The sequence below is a fragment of the Falco biarmicus genome, chromosome 3, assembly GCF_023638135.1.
Source record: "Falco biarmicus isolate bFalBia1 chromosome 3, bFalBia1.pri, whole genome shotgun sequence".
NCBI lineage: Eukaryota > Metazoa > Chordata > Aves > Falconiformes > Falconidae > Falco > Falco biarmicus.
In genome coordinates this window covers 83,445,951-83,459,010 of record NC_079290.1, presented here as the reverse complement: position 1 = coordinate 83,459,010, position 13,060 = coordinate 83,445,951, and the positions used below count along the sequence as shown (strand labels likewise).

At 35.3% G+C, this 13,060-nt stretch overlaps 1 protein-coding gene across 4 annotated transcripts in view; it reads right to left on the bottom strand.

Annotated features, from left to right (window-relative positions):
• MARCHF6 (membrane associated ring-CH-type finger 6) overlaps window positions 1-13,060 on the bottom strand; it is a 50,748-nt gene that overhangs the window by 11,770 nt on the left and 25,918 nt on the right. For all 4 annotated transcript variants that reach the window (XM_056331255.1, XM_056331254.1, XM_056331256.1 and 1 more), the window contains exons 9-20: window positions 12,905-12,937; window positions 11,201-11,252; window positions 9,233-9,291; window positions 8,559-8,639; window positions 7,274-7,342; window positions 7,087-7,161; window positions 6,174-6,308; window positions 5,575-5,694; window positions 3,273-3,373; window positions 2,403-2,540; window positions 1,804-2,005; window positions 325-394 (exon numbers count right to left, since the gene is read on the bottom strand). In XM_056331255.1, coding sequence (XP_056187230.1) covers window positions 325-394; window positions 1,804-2,005; window positions 2,403-2,540; window positions 3,273-3,373; window positions 5,575-5,694; window positions 6,174-6,308; window positions 7,087-7,161; window positions 7,274-7,342; window positions 8,559-8,639; window positions 9,233-9,291; window positions 11,201-11,252; window positions 12,905-12,937 — 1,135 coding nt within the window. The remainder of the gene's footprint in view (window positions 1-324; window positions 395-1,803; window positions 2,006-2,402; window positions 2,541-3,272; window positions 3,374-5,574; window positions 5,695-6,173; window positions 6,309-7,086; window positions 7,162-7,273; window positions 7,343-8,558; window positions 8,640-9,232; window positions 9,292-11,200; window positions 11,253-12,904; window positions 12,938-13,060) is intronic.

Genomic DNA, 13,060 nt, shown 5'->3' with positions numbered 1-13,060 from the left:
CCTATATATTTCTTTTTTAAACTGTAAAGCAGGTACAATAGTTGTGATTCTCTTTTCCTCTCAATACTACCACAGATTGCCTCAGCAACTGGAGTTCTGCCCTTAGAAGAAAATTATTCTACAACAAAAAAAAAAAAATGGCAATCTGTCATTTAAATACAAGTGTTACCTCTATCATTTAGATTATTACAATTTAATGATGTACCATTAGAAATGAGACAATTTTCCAAGTTTTCTCTTTTTAACTGTTGTTTTGAAACATCCACCATTGTTGACCATGGCAACATGCTGAGCTGTTTTTAATCAGTTTTACAATAGACTTACCTGGTAAGGTAAGGCAGATAAGACTAGCAATCAGTAATGTTATGCACATGAAAACAATCAAAAGAAATATCTGAAAGATGAAAAAAAGACAGTTTATAAGAAAGTTACTTAACTAAAGCAAAAAAAAAAATCATATAAAAAGATGTATCAACCTAGAAAGGCAGCTAAACTACAATGTTCAAATACCAGCTGATGTTTCTCTGTAACAGTGAATCAGTGATAAGAAACCTATCCACAGTCTACACAGCACACCTAGTGTTGTGTATTTCTTTTGCAAGAGTTTGCATTAGTTGTTAGGACAGTAGAATTTAACATTTGAATCCAGAATGACTGAGGTTCTTCGCTACATTACATTATCTCTTTATTTCTGCACTGACTAGCATAAGCCTCAATTAACCCTGAAAGGTTTCTAGCTCTGTATGCCAGATAAGCAAGACAGTGAGTTCTATAGTTAAGGAAAACCTTGCTGAGAAAGTTCTTCCAGATGCCCTCAGGTTTATGTGACCAGCAGCTGAGCAAAGCTGGTGGCTCCTTAGTTTACATCTTATTACAGAATTCTCATGTACTTTAGTTCTTTAAATATTTGAATGTGTCAAGTACCATATGCTATGAAGTTCTGCTTCATTAATCAAAGCCACACAAGAAGCAAGCTTACCAGGGGAAAACTAACAGCTTACCATAACAGACTACTGAGAGAAAATTAAATCTGTAACACAGTTTCCTTGATGAGACTTTTGGGGACAATGTAGATCAGTCTCATCTCTAGGTTAGGATCTTCAGCATTGCTTAAATGAAAGAAAATCTTTTGATTTTGCAGACATAAGCCTGCATGAAGATGGATGGGTAACTGAGCTGTCTTTAAATTTATATTTGATTAAATTGGCATATTGGTAGTAACAAGACAATTTATCTAGTTTGACCTATTATTGTATATTATATTATTGTAGAAATTTAAGTATCTGCCAACAACATTTCCTTTCTAATTGTAGGGATTTAGAACTTCTAAGTATTATAACACCTTCCTACGTTTAACATAGATGCAACAGAAGTTGTCCATTTAATTCATTAATAAAGGAAAATAGTTTAAAATGTACTTCAGCTACAACACTGAAGTATGCACTCTTGAAAGCCATGCTTTGTTAAGAGACATTCCTGAACTACCTGCTTGCTGGGGGTTATGATGTTTCTTTCCATTACTAACAGTTAGGAAAATAAGATGTTAACTAATAAATAATACACAACATGTATAGAATCTATAGATAAAATGGTAATTGAAGGTCTTAATTTATAGGCTCAAAAATGCTGTATGTGAGAATAACTGAGTCTACTTTTTAGAAACATACGAACTGTATAAACGCAAAACATGACCCACCACTTGACTTCTCATACCCTGTGGGCTAAATCTTTCTTATAAAAACAATTTTATAACCATTTTTCAAATGCCTTTCCCTTTTCTCCTAATGTGTTAGGTATACCTACCCTGAGTGGGAATTTTAAAGGCCTACGATAAGGCTGGAAACCCACAGGTCCTCCTTGTTGAAGTATGGCTTGATGGGCTGCATGAAGACCTTCTCCCACAACTGGAATGGCATTATTATTGCGAGCATGCTGGTTGTTAGGCTGCTGGTTTGCATTGTTTTCGTTCTCTTCCTGGTCACCAAGTAAGTAAGAATGAAGATCCCTGTAAGAATCAAAATTTCAGTTTTGTTCTCTTTGATAGGAAAGAGAATCTTACAGAAATATAGGCCTACTCAGAATGTGTGCAAGTTGTACAAAAATCTTACACAGGAGTACTGGCAGAATCTTGATAAAGTTAATGAGCTGTTAGTCATACTTGTTACTAAGCAAATGCTGTAATAATGTGCCAAAAGAATCACTTGTCAAAGACTAGTCCAGAAGTAGGTACAACTACTGCTTAGAAGAAGAAAATTGCTGCAGAAGTTTTTCATCATGTATTTATCTGTAAAATAGCTATTGAAGCTACTTGTTGGCCTAACTCTCTTGAAAGCATGCTGTTTTGTGTTAAAAGGTTAAATTGCACACAATACTTGTAGCTGATTTTGGCTTTCTGTACTTACAGCAAATATCCAGCAGTAACAGTCCATGCTCGTACAAGACCTTTCAACCACTGTCTTGTATGTCCTTGTTCTAGCAGAGCTGGAAGCACCACCTGAAGCAGAAGGAGCTCTAGGGAAAGTTCACTTACTGGAGCATCACTACAAACAATGGGAGAGCACAGCAAGTCAAACATAAGGAACATTCTGATAGTAATCTTTTATATGAATCATATTAACACCACCCCAGTAAAAAAAAAATATATATATATATATTGATGCCAACAGGAATAATTCTTAGGTTTCTGCAGACATTTTTCCTTATACACTACTCTGAGCACAGGTTAAATGCTCATGAGTGTTTAGACACGTAGGCACACCAGAAATTTAAGAAAAATTATTGAGAAAGATCATATCGGAGAATATGATTTGCTCTTCTATTTGCTTCTATCATTGCCGGTTCAATTATTCTTTAGAAACAGAAAGATACTGCTATCATTAAAAAGAAATGCAGTTAGAGGTGGTTTTTTTTTTTTTTTATTCTTGAAGCAACACTAATCAGGAATGAAGTGTGGAAAACACACATAGCAGTAACCTCACTATCAAAAAGTTGACAGGGAAAGTGTTTTGAGGGCATATAAAAACCAAACACTTATCGTTACAGAAGTAGTACAAAATGCCTTTTATTTTTCTTAGTAGCTTTTTATTTGACAAACTGTAGGATGTATCCACATCCTTTATCTTTATACTTTTCTAGAACAATGAAGTTTACATTAACTGAGAACAAAGTAACATACCAAACAATGTCACATTAATGCTTAAAGAGTGCAAATACACTTTTTTCTAGTTATAGGGAGACTGAAAAGACATCTTTTTTAAAAAATAAATGCTTACCTGTAGAGCATAACATTATATGGAAGAAAGTGAGGCAGTAAATATTTAATAATGCGTATGGGAAGCCAGAGCATGAGCAGTACAATTGATCCAAAGACAATCTGCAACAAGGAAGTTAAACAAGTTAGTCTGAATAGCAGAAACAACCAAACCTTGTTTCCCACCCATCTCTCCATCATGCTTCCTGTGTGTGGTGGGTTAGCCCTAGCTAACAGCCAAAAAATCTACCCAGCTGCTCACTCATTCCCCTCTTCATCTTAATGAGGAGAAAATGCAAGGCAAGAACACTCGTGGACTGAGATAACAAAAAAGGGAATTTGGTCACTATTTCCCATCAGCAGACAGATTATCAGCAACTTCCTGGAATGCAGGGCCTCAGCAAGTTAATAGTTGCTCAGGAAGGCAAATGCCATAACGTAACCATGAATGTCACCCCCTTCCTCCTCCTTTCCCACAGCTTTTACTGCTGAGCATGATGTCACATGGTGTGAACACCCCTTTGGCCAGCTTGGGTCAGCTGTGTCAGGTATACACTCTCCCCAACCCCGAGGTCACTCACTGAAGGGGTGAGGGCACGGGACAGAGCAAGAAAGAGGAAAAGCCTTGATGCTGTGCAAGCACAGTTCAGCCATAGCCAAAACACCTGTGTGTTAGCAACACTGTTTCAGCAACACTAATCTAAAGCACCCAAGGAATGGGGCACTATGAGGAAAATTAACTCTGTCCCAGGCAAAGCAGTATGCTATGATGACCTTGACAAAGAGGACTGCGTCTGAATAAGCACTGACTGGCCAGCTGACAGTTAGAATAATGTCAAGACAGTTCTTTCTTGTCCTTCCCCCAACACCAGGATTACAAATCTTGGATTCCTCCCTTCTTAGTGGCTGAGTTTTCAAGCAACTTCTAGAAGCCTCAGAAATTTGTCTCCTCCCATTTTAAACTGGCTGACAGATCAACATTTAGTAGGGGAGATCAGGTGTATGAAGACCATACAACTTTTATAAATCCTGTTTCTTTAAAAGAACCAGATTAAAAACCAAGTACCTTTTAAACCTACTTACACTTCAGACAAATGCACCACTAGAGACTAAATATGCAAAAAAATTCTGTGTTTAGCTATGTAAAAAAGAAAAATCAAATCCCATGCTTCTTGAAACATTCATAGTTTATGTTCTACACAATAAGTTTCTTAAAAATACTGAGGAACACACACAATTTGAAAGGTGTGACTTGTTTTTTGAAACAGTAAGCTGTAAATGTTGTCCGTTCCGGTCTCGTATTCTAGCATGAGGCTGGTAAAATTCTGAATTAATTAGCTAAGCAAATTAAAAGGTGAAGTTCAAGTAACCACCAGTTCCAACAGTCTGAGAAACATACCTCTAAGACCCTTAGTAACAAGCATGCCTTTGCTTATATTTGGGCCATCTGCTGTGACAGTTTCAGGCAGCTAAAGCACTTTATTACTGTTTAAACATATACTTGTACACTGTTTAAATAAAACCAGTTTAAAGCACTGATTACCTAAGGAAAAAATACTCCCAAAGGTGGACAGGTCAGCTCTTCTCATGTACTGAAGGGCTTTCCAATAGAATTAAGATCTCTCTATAAGCTTTCACTTCTCAAAGCACTTTAGATATATTCAGACACTACATCAAATAATAAATGTTTCTGGTACATCAACTTTCACAGTTCACATGACATTTATGTCAAAGATCGTTGGAGACCCTTCCCTTACTCCATGCTAGGCAGACAAACAAGCAAAAGGAAAAAACTTTCAGCATTTTCAGTATCTTACAATGATAATCTATCTGGAAACAGACACCACTGGCTACATCGGCCTAATCCAATCCAAAACTTAACTAGAAAGTTACTCTACCCCTGCTGCACTACTTTAGATGAATTGCATGCACAATATTTACTGCAATAACTAAGAGCCTCATGAAGGAGTTATGTGATTTACAACATCTATAATAATAAACACTTGTTTTCTGAATACACAAACATTTCCTGTGATTTTGCGTAAGGAGAAAATATCACAGAAAAGTTTGTTTTGGAAGGTATCTCCAGAGGTCAACTACCCCAACCCCCTGCTCTGAGAAGAACCAGTTACATCAGGTTGCTCAGAACTTTATCCAGTTGAGTTCTGAGTGTCTCAAAAGACCTAGAACCTATTGGCAACCCGTTCCAGTGTCTAGTCACCTTCATTGTGAAGATGTTTTCCCTAAATATACAGTAGCAACAGTAGGAGGTAACATAGGAAATTTTCTTTCCAAATGAAGAAATTTTGGAGAAAAGTCCTTACCACTGATAAGATAAACCTCCTAAGATGTCTATAAATGGGCAAGTGAATCATTTCCTGCACAGGATTAAAGTCTGGATCATTCAAATTCCTGAGAAACCATAAGACGCCAGGTCTCAATACCTGAAGTAGAAAATTGAAAAAAACACCTGAAGAGAAAATTATCTTTGTATTCTTTGTTTCTCATTTCAGATAACACTGCTAGCAGCATCTAAGTTTTAAACATAATAGGGGTATTTGTTGAACAAGGTTCAATAAAATGGTACAGAAAGAGAACCAAGGAAGCCTTATCATAGAGAAGTAGTGAAACAATAACCAATTACAAGCTTAATTTTCAAGTATTAATCTTTAACAACTGAAATTTAGATTAATTTGAAGGCAACATTAACGTTCAAGGACTCTCTGTAAACTTAACACCTCTAAGTAAACTATAATCTAAATAATAATTTTCCACTGCAGTGGAAACCTTTTTATAAGGTTGAAATCCAAACACATACAAAACACAGTAGCAACAATACCTACATGTGAAAGATTTAACTACCAGTTCAACATGCAAGCTTCTCTAACTGTGTTACTTACCAGTCTTGTTCTTACAGACTTACCTCTCTCAGTAAAAGAATGAAGGATGCAAAATAAAAGACGTAAACCATTCCAACTAACCAGTGCAGAAACATTGTGGTACCTGGGGCAGATTGAAAGCTCAATTCTCTGTCTTTTAAAGTGGCATCAAACATCTCCTAGAAGTAAGCAGCAAACAAATCTGAGTAAAGTTACTCACTTTGTTTACCCTAGTTCATACATACTACTAGCCATTTAATTTAAATGTCTGACTCCTGCTAAACACAAATAGTCATAATATTTAATTAGAAAAAAAGGGAAGAGTTTACAGTAAGAACAAATAAAGATCAGTTTCTGATCAGTTTTTTTCTTCTGACAGGAAGAAGTGAAACACTAGCATATACTACATCAGTTATAAATGTGTTCAGATGAAGTGGCACTGTGATGGAAGCAAATACTTATTCCCTTAAGCAAAATTCTTTTTCTACTAAGAAGAAATTAGTTTTCTCCATTTGAAATTAATCACTTAATTATTTTTCTTCAGGTCAGAAAAACTGTCCTTCTCAACCCCTAGTAAACAGAGCATGTACCTTGTTCAAAACAGAGACAGGACAACTGTTAAAATATGAAGTCATTCCCATTTCACATAAGATAGCAACATACAAAAAGTTTATTCAGCACACAGGTCTGCCTGTAATTTCATTATAACAGTGGCCTGCTAAATGCAGTAAAAAAGATTAGGATCTTATTATTTGATTAGCATGTTCATTTGTATTTAATAAAATAAAGGAAAACAAAGTTAGCATTAAGCAGTACCTAAAAAAACATTTCCCTCCAGAAACACTGTTTATAATAACAGAAGAGTGCTGTCACAACAACTCTTCTTGTAAGAACTTTTTTCCTTTGAATATAAACACCATTAAAAAAAAAATTTATCGCATTCATTTCCATTCTTACCAAAGAGCATATATCCAGCCACCAGCCACAGATGAGAGGAAACACACCAATTTCAACCACCACTAACAAGGAAACCTTTAGGAAAAAACGGAAAAGAATATCTGACTAGTTTAACAAAAGCGTTATGAAATTATGATGCAAGCTTAGATTGAGAGGGCTTTTTGCCACACACAAAAAATAGAATTACCTTGACAACAATATAGCAAACTCCTAATAATCGACGTGATCGTTGGAACTTAACAAGTGCTGCCAAACCCTGAACAGTTTTGTCAAGAAAATGATACTGAATTATACTTTATAACATAGTTTGATTAATATGAAACACTATCTTATGTAGCTTTTAGCAACAGGAAATTGTATAAAAGACAAAAGTGAAATAGAAAGCATGCATTTTAATCAGGGTTCTATTTTCAAAATTGGCTGTGTCTCCAGAATTGTCAGTCTGACATGCTAGATAACCCCCAAAACATGCATCTAAATAAATACATAAATAATACTACAACCACCCTTCTTAAACCAAGCATCCAGAAGTTTTCTCAGGAAATAAACAGTTGCTTTTGAAAGTGTCTGCCATGAGTAAGTAAGTTTCAAAACTGAAGGCCTACCTTTAGTGGTAGCTTTTATTTTGTGCAGTCTGAAAGAAATTCTCACCTTTTTTTGGAAAAGCTGCATGCACTGGGGGTTTGTTTTGGTTTCTTTTAGGAGGCAAGAGAGACATACCCATCAACTGTTTTACCATATTTGCACTGAACATTGGTATAGTGCAGTCTAAAGCTGAGGTGAGCTTTGCATACTCTTGAAACAGAAAACTGCTAGCAAACGTTTATTCTTTCAAGCTGAAGTTTGCGTAGCCCCTTTAAAAACATGCAGCTAGAATGTAGACTTTTCACTTGTGACCAAATCCTTCTAGCTTTCAGAACTCTGCCATTACCAATTTTTTTCTGTAATAATGAGGGTTATCACCTGAGAGTTTGTAGCAAGGATTTCTTTCAATGACTAAGACATAAAAGAAAAACTAACACAATTTTAACTAAAAGACTAACACACTGAAGATCTGGCAGGATCAAAGAGATGTGAGTAAGTTTCCCATCTTACCTATATATTTTCATAATCCCGCTTCTCTTTCTGCTACAACTACGTAGTCCACAGCAACAGCGTAAGGACAGTGAGGAAAAAACTAATGGTTCTACACTCAGACCTTCAAAATTTAGTTTAAGGCCTTTCAAGGAAGCATAAAAGCTTATGATTTTGTGTTGTTAAACGTGTGCAAGTGTTCCGAAGAATGCAGTCGCACTGACAACTTGAATGTTCAAGAGGACAGAAAAAACCCCTTTTCTTCTAATTTCACCAAAAAAGCAGAGCAAAACAGTAGATTGATTTCACCTACATCATGTCTATGCCTCCTCAGAATATAGCCAAAAGAATAATTTACATGTAAAATATGAACCCAGTAACTACTGACAAAAGGATACATGACAAACAATCAGAGTCACTGCTAGCAGAACATATCCAACTATAGTTGTAATCAGGCCTTCAAAGTGAGATGCTTGAACCTGGAGGGGAGGGGAAAAAAGGGAAATTTTATCAGACTCCTAAAATATTACATCTCCTTTTTATGCAATCAAGATAAATTCCAAATCTTAACTTTTCAAGAAGAATAATTACTTTATTTTTACATATTTTAATAGTCTACTACTAATTTTTCTATCTCCACCAAGAGCAGAAAACGTTTAGATTTACTGAAAAAAATGTAACTGCTACTTTCTTCAAACATAAAACAACCTCTATATAAGAAACAAAAAGTGTCCCCTTACAGTACCTCACTACCTCATAGCTTTCACCACCTATTATAATCAACTATGAAACTACTCAGTAGACAAATTAAAAATGTACATGGGGAACAAGAGGCTGTTAAAAAAACAAAACCATGTATTTTTTTGTAAAAGGAGGAACCATCACTTGAAAGATAAATAGTGAAGGAAGTGGGAGTGAGAGAACATCTTTAATTTATTAAAAGGTCTGAGGAGAAAGAAAATTAGACACTCCAGATTAGTTTTGCAGTCACAAAAAAAGTGGAAAGATGATATAACAATAATGTGATTAAATAGCAGCAGTTTTTTCATTTTGAAATTACAAAACTACTTACATACTCCTCAAAGCCCAGGCCAACAATGGAGAAGTGACCGATGTGGTACGGACAAAATGCTGCATAACACAAGCAGAAAGAAGGCGGGGAAATGGCCATGAAAAATGCTAAATGGAGCTTATTTACAGGATGTGTATTGTAACATGGTAATTATTCTACTCATCAATTTTATGAAAACAACTAGAAAGAATTACTTTATGTGCAAATATTTGTAAAATTATAGGAATAGAACACTTGCTAACACTGAAAATCAGATCAGAATTCACACTGAAAGACTACAAACAATATAGAACTACACAGAATGAGTGAGAACAGTCTTTTCCTTAGTACATCTTGCTATGTGTAAATTAATTCAGTTTCTCAGTCATATTCTCAGTCATAGTTCTCTCTCAGTACTAGAGTAGTATTGGTCTCAGACTGCTCTATGAACCTGTTCTGTATATTCACCCTTTCTCATGCACTAAAAGACTTAAGTAGCCATTTTACATCTTGGTCAGATGGGACTTACTTTAGAAAGGTTTCAGTTTTAGTGCTTTAATTCTTAAGAATACCATGAAAAATGAAAGCCCTGCAGAAAACTTGCAAACGGAAGACTGAGGAGAAAGATGATGTTGCAGTGAAGGGATGAGGAGGAACTGAGAAGTCTTTTTCTTTGAATTAATGTACTAAGAACTGCCATCATTCCCGAGATGAACCCTTGCCAATTCTGAGGTCTCAGGAGGAATGAATTAAAACACATAGCACTTTCCCCATTTTCAGGATCAAGTAGTTGTTTTAGCTTGCTCTGTGGTTTTCTAACCAAGCTATGAAGGACTATAGAATTCAGCAACTCTTTTCTACAAGAGTAGAGGAAGTCAATAGGAAGTAAAGGGGCTGCAGGAACTGCAAGCTTTTATTTTCATCTATATTGCCTTCACTATATCATAATGATTCACTCTGGAGAGTCCTGTAGCCTGAACATACTCTCAAACGAAAAGCTTGATGATTTTCTCTCTCCTGTAAAAAAAGCACCTTAAATATGTCAAAAAAAAAAAAAAAAAGACTTAGCAGGACTTGTATTACCCTAATCAATGATCAGAAAGTTTAAATTTATGCCACTTTCAGAGAAATCAGCAGTTACTGGGAATAGAAAAAATGTAAAAGACAAAGGGAGGACTTGAGCTCCTCCTGCCCAGTAAGAGCCATGAGACTGGGGGGCGGAGTAATGGGAAAAATCACACTCAACTCCTATAGAAACCAGACTCATGAATTAAAAACTGTATCTTTTTGAGTGTTTTATGAGATTATAGTGCAATTTTTCATGTTTTTAAATAACTTGCTTTACAAGAGAATTTCCAATAGTTCCCTTTTAATAAAAAGCATAAAGGAGTACAAACTCCTCCATGAGTACTAAAATGAGGTGTAGAATATATAGTGAGTTGAACTGAACTAACTCGTCCAAGGAACATCATAGGAGAAATTCTGGACCAGTAATTAAGGTTCCAAATGTTTTCCTTCTGTTTTATCTTCTAGAAAGTACCCCCTGTGACATTTGAACTCACCAGGACAGTAATCAGGAATAACTAGAGACCTGGCAGCTGTAAATTAGGTAGTATTACTTAGTAGGAAACATACTAAAAATAGGCTTGAGAGGCACAAATTAAATTCCCAGATCTCCTGCTTACTTGCTTTGAAAAGTTACTACCCTTCTGTTCTCTACTTGTTAAGTTTCCCACTTGTTAAAGCACACTTGGAGCTACTGAAAACACATCTACATGACAACCTATTTTAAACCTATTCACTTAAAGGAATTAAAGTGACAAAGCTAGAAGCAATAAAGATTTATTATTCATATCCCCAGTTCATTTGTGGTTCCATTTTTAGATGTCACAACTTCATTTATTCTGGAAGAACAAGCTTAAAATTAACCTGCATTATCACTTCACAAAAGGAGGATCTTTATAAAACCCAAGAGCAAATGATACTTACCAAACACAAGTATGAACAATGTATTTAAAGATACCACCCAAAAGACATGTTCCTGCGAGGAGTAAGGGGGGAAGGAGGAAGGAAGACAAGGAAACAGTACATAGTATCAGTCATTTAAAAAGTAACTTTACTTTTGTGTCTAAACTTCTTATTTCAACAGCCTACCACTACCAGAACTTCCACATCTCATGTTAGAGCCAAGAAGTTTGCTCTAACACAAAAATCAAAACACACAGGACAGATTAGGAAAGCATTACATGTATGGACATTTACCTAGATAAAATCTTATTTTTACAAAATAAGAGTGTTACAGCACATACAAGAGCTCTTAAAACTAATATAAATAGTTACAACCTTAAAAACAATTACATGAAATGTATGCAGATATTTGTTTTCTAAACTAGAAAATGTTCACCTGAACTTTAACAATTAGACTGTCACAAGAAACCCATTAACAAAACTGACAGCTCTCACTCTAGAAATGATATCATGTCTTTTTTTAGTGTTGCTTTTAGCTAAGATGTGAACTCAGCCATAAGTACACTGGGATTTCAATCCTTTTGATATTAATATGTAAGGTCCATCACTAATGACATAAGCTACATTATTTTAAACATGAGACATTAAAATCCAAGACATTTTATTTCAGACATGAGATATTTATCCACTACAGTACCTAACACACACAATCATATTTAAGAATTACATCTTTCACACAAAGTAAAATTTGTACTGCTAGAAGAGAGCACAGATCTTCTTTCCCTTTAAAATATTAATTACTTCTCATTTCGAAATGAGTCATCTGGTAGATGATACCCAATGAATGTAGCTGTGATGGATTAAGGTTTTCCTGCCATTGACTCTGTGCTCTTTGTTGCCTGACCCTGAAGTCAGAGCTAGACATCTCCATCAGTCAGATAGGATGGGCAGCAGACAAAGCCCTTCAAAATAATCTGTAACAAAGCCCACTAGAAGATACCCATTATGTATGGAAGAGTCTCTCAGGGACACAATCAGCACAATTCACCCACAGGCAAGTGTTAAAAAGCCAAAAGCCTTTCAAAAGTGCTTTGATAAATTATTGTATCAAAGATTTTTTGCAACCAATTTAATTAATACATGCTCCACAAGACAGATTGTGAAGATTTTAAAATAAAGATTTGCTACTGATAAAGTAATATTCAAGAGGAAAAAAATTCTATGGAACCACAAATATGAAAACAAGAAAAAAACCCCATGAACACACACAAAAATCAAGAAACAAATGAAGATCTTAAATTCTAAAATCTAGCCTACACTAAAAATTCTCTAGTAGTGTTCTGGTGGTATTAGGGCAAATCAGAGAAGTCTGAATGAGGACACTATTGTAATCATAACAAAGAGCAAAACTTAAGACTAGAACAGTAAGTATTTTCAGTGTATGCTTTTTTAAAGGATCCAATTTTTATTTACAGTAGAGTACATGACCCAAAGTTGCCTATGCTTTAAGCAATTCCACTTTTATGCCACATAGACAAAACTCCATTTTGTCAAACTCCTAAAACAGACAGTTTGCTTGAACATGACATCATATGAAAGTCTCTTTAAAAATATACACCATACAAAAACAGGGACTCCAAATAGAATTACGCAGTTTTAAAAAATACAGTTTACTTTAAAAAAGCGCCCTCTACAGAAATTCTCGAAATGCAGGATTTCACTTACTAAAAAAACCAGAGATCCGTCAAGTCCAAGCATCTGTGAAGACAAGTTCATTTTATTTACTTATCAGAAAAAATAAGCAACACACATAAAATAAGATGCCTCATAGAAGCCTCTTTCACACCAACTTTTAATATCTGATGTGGTCAAAAGCTTTTT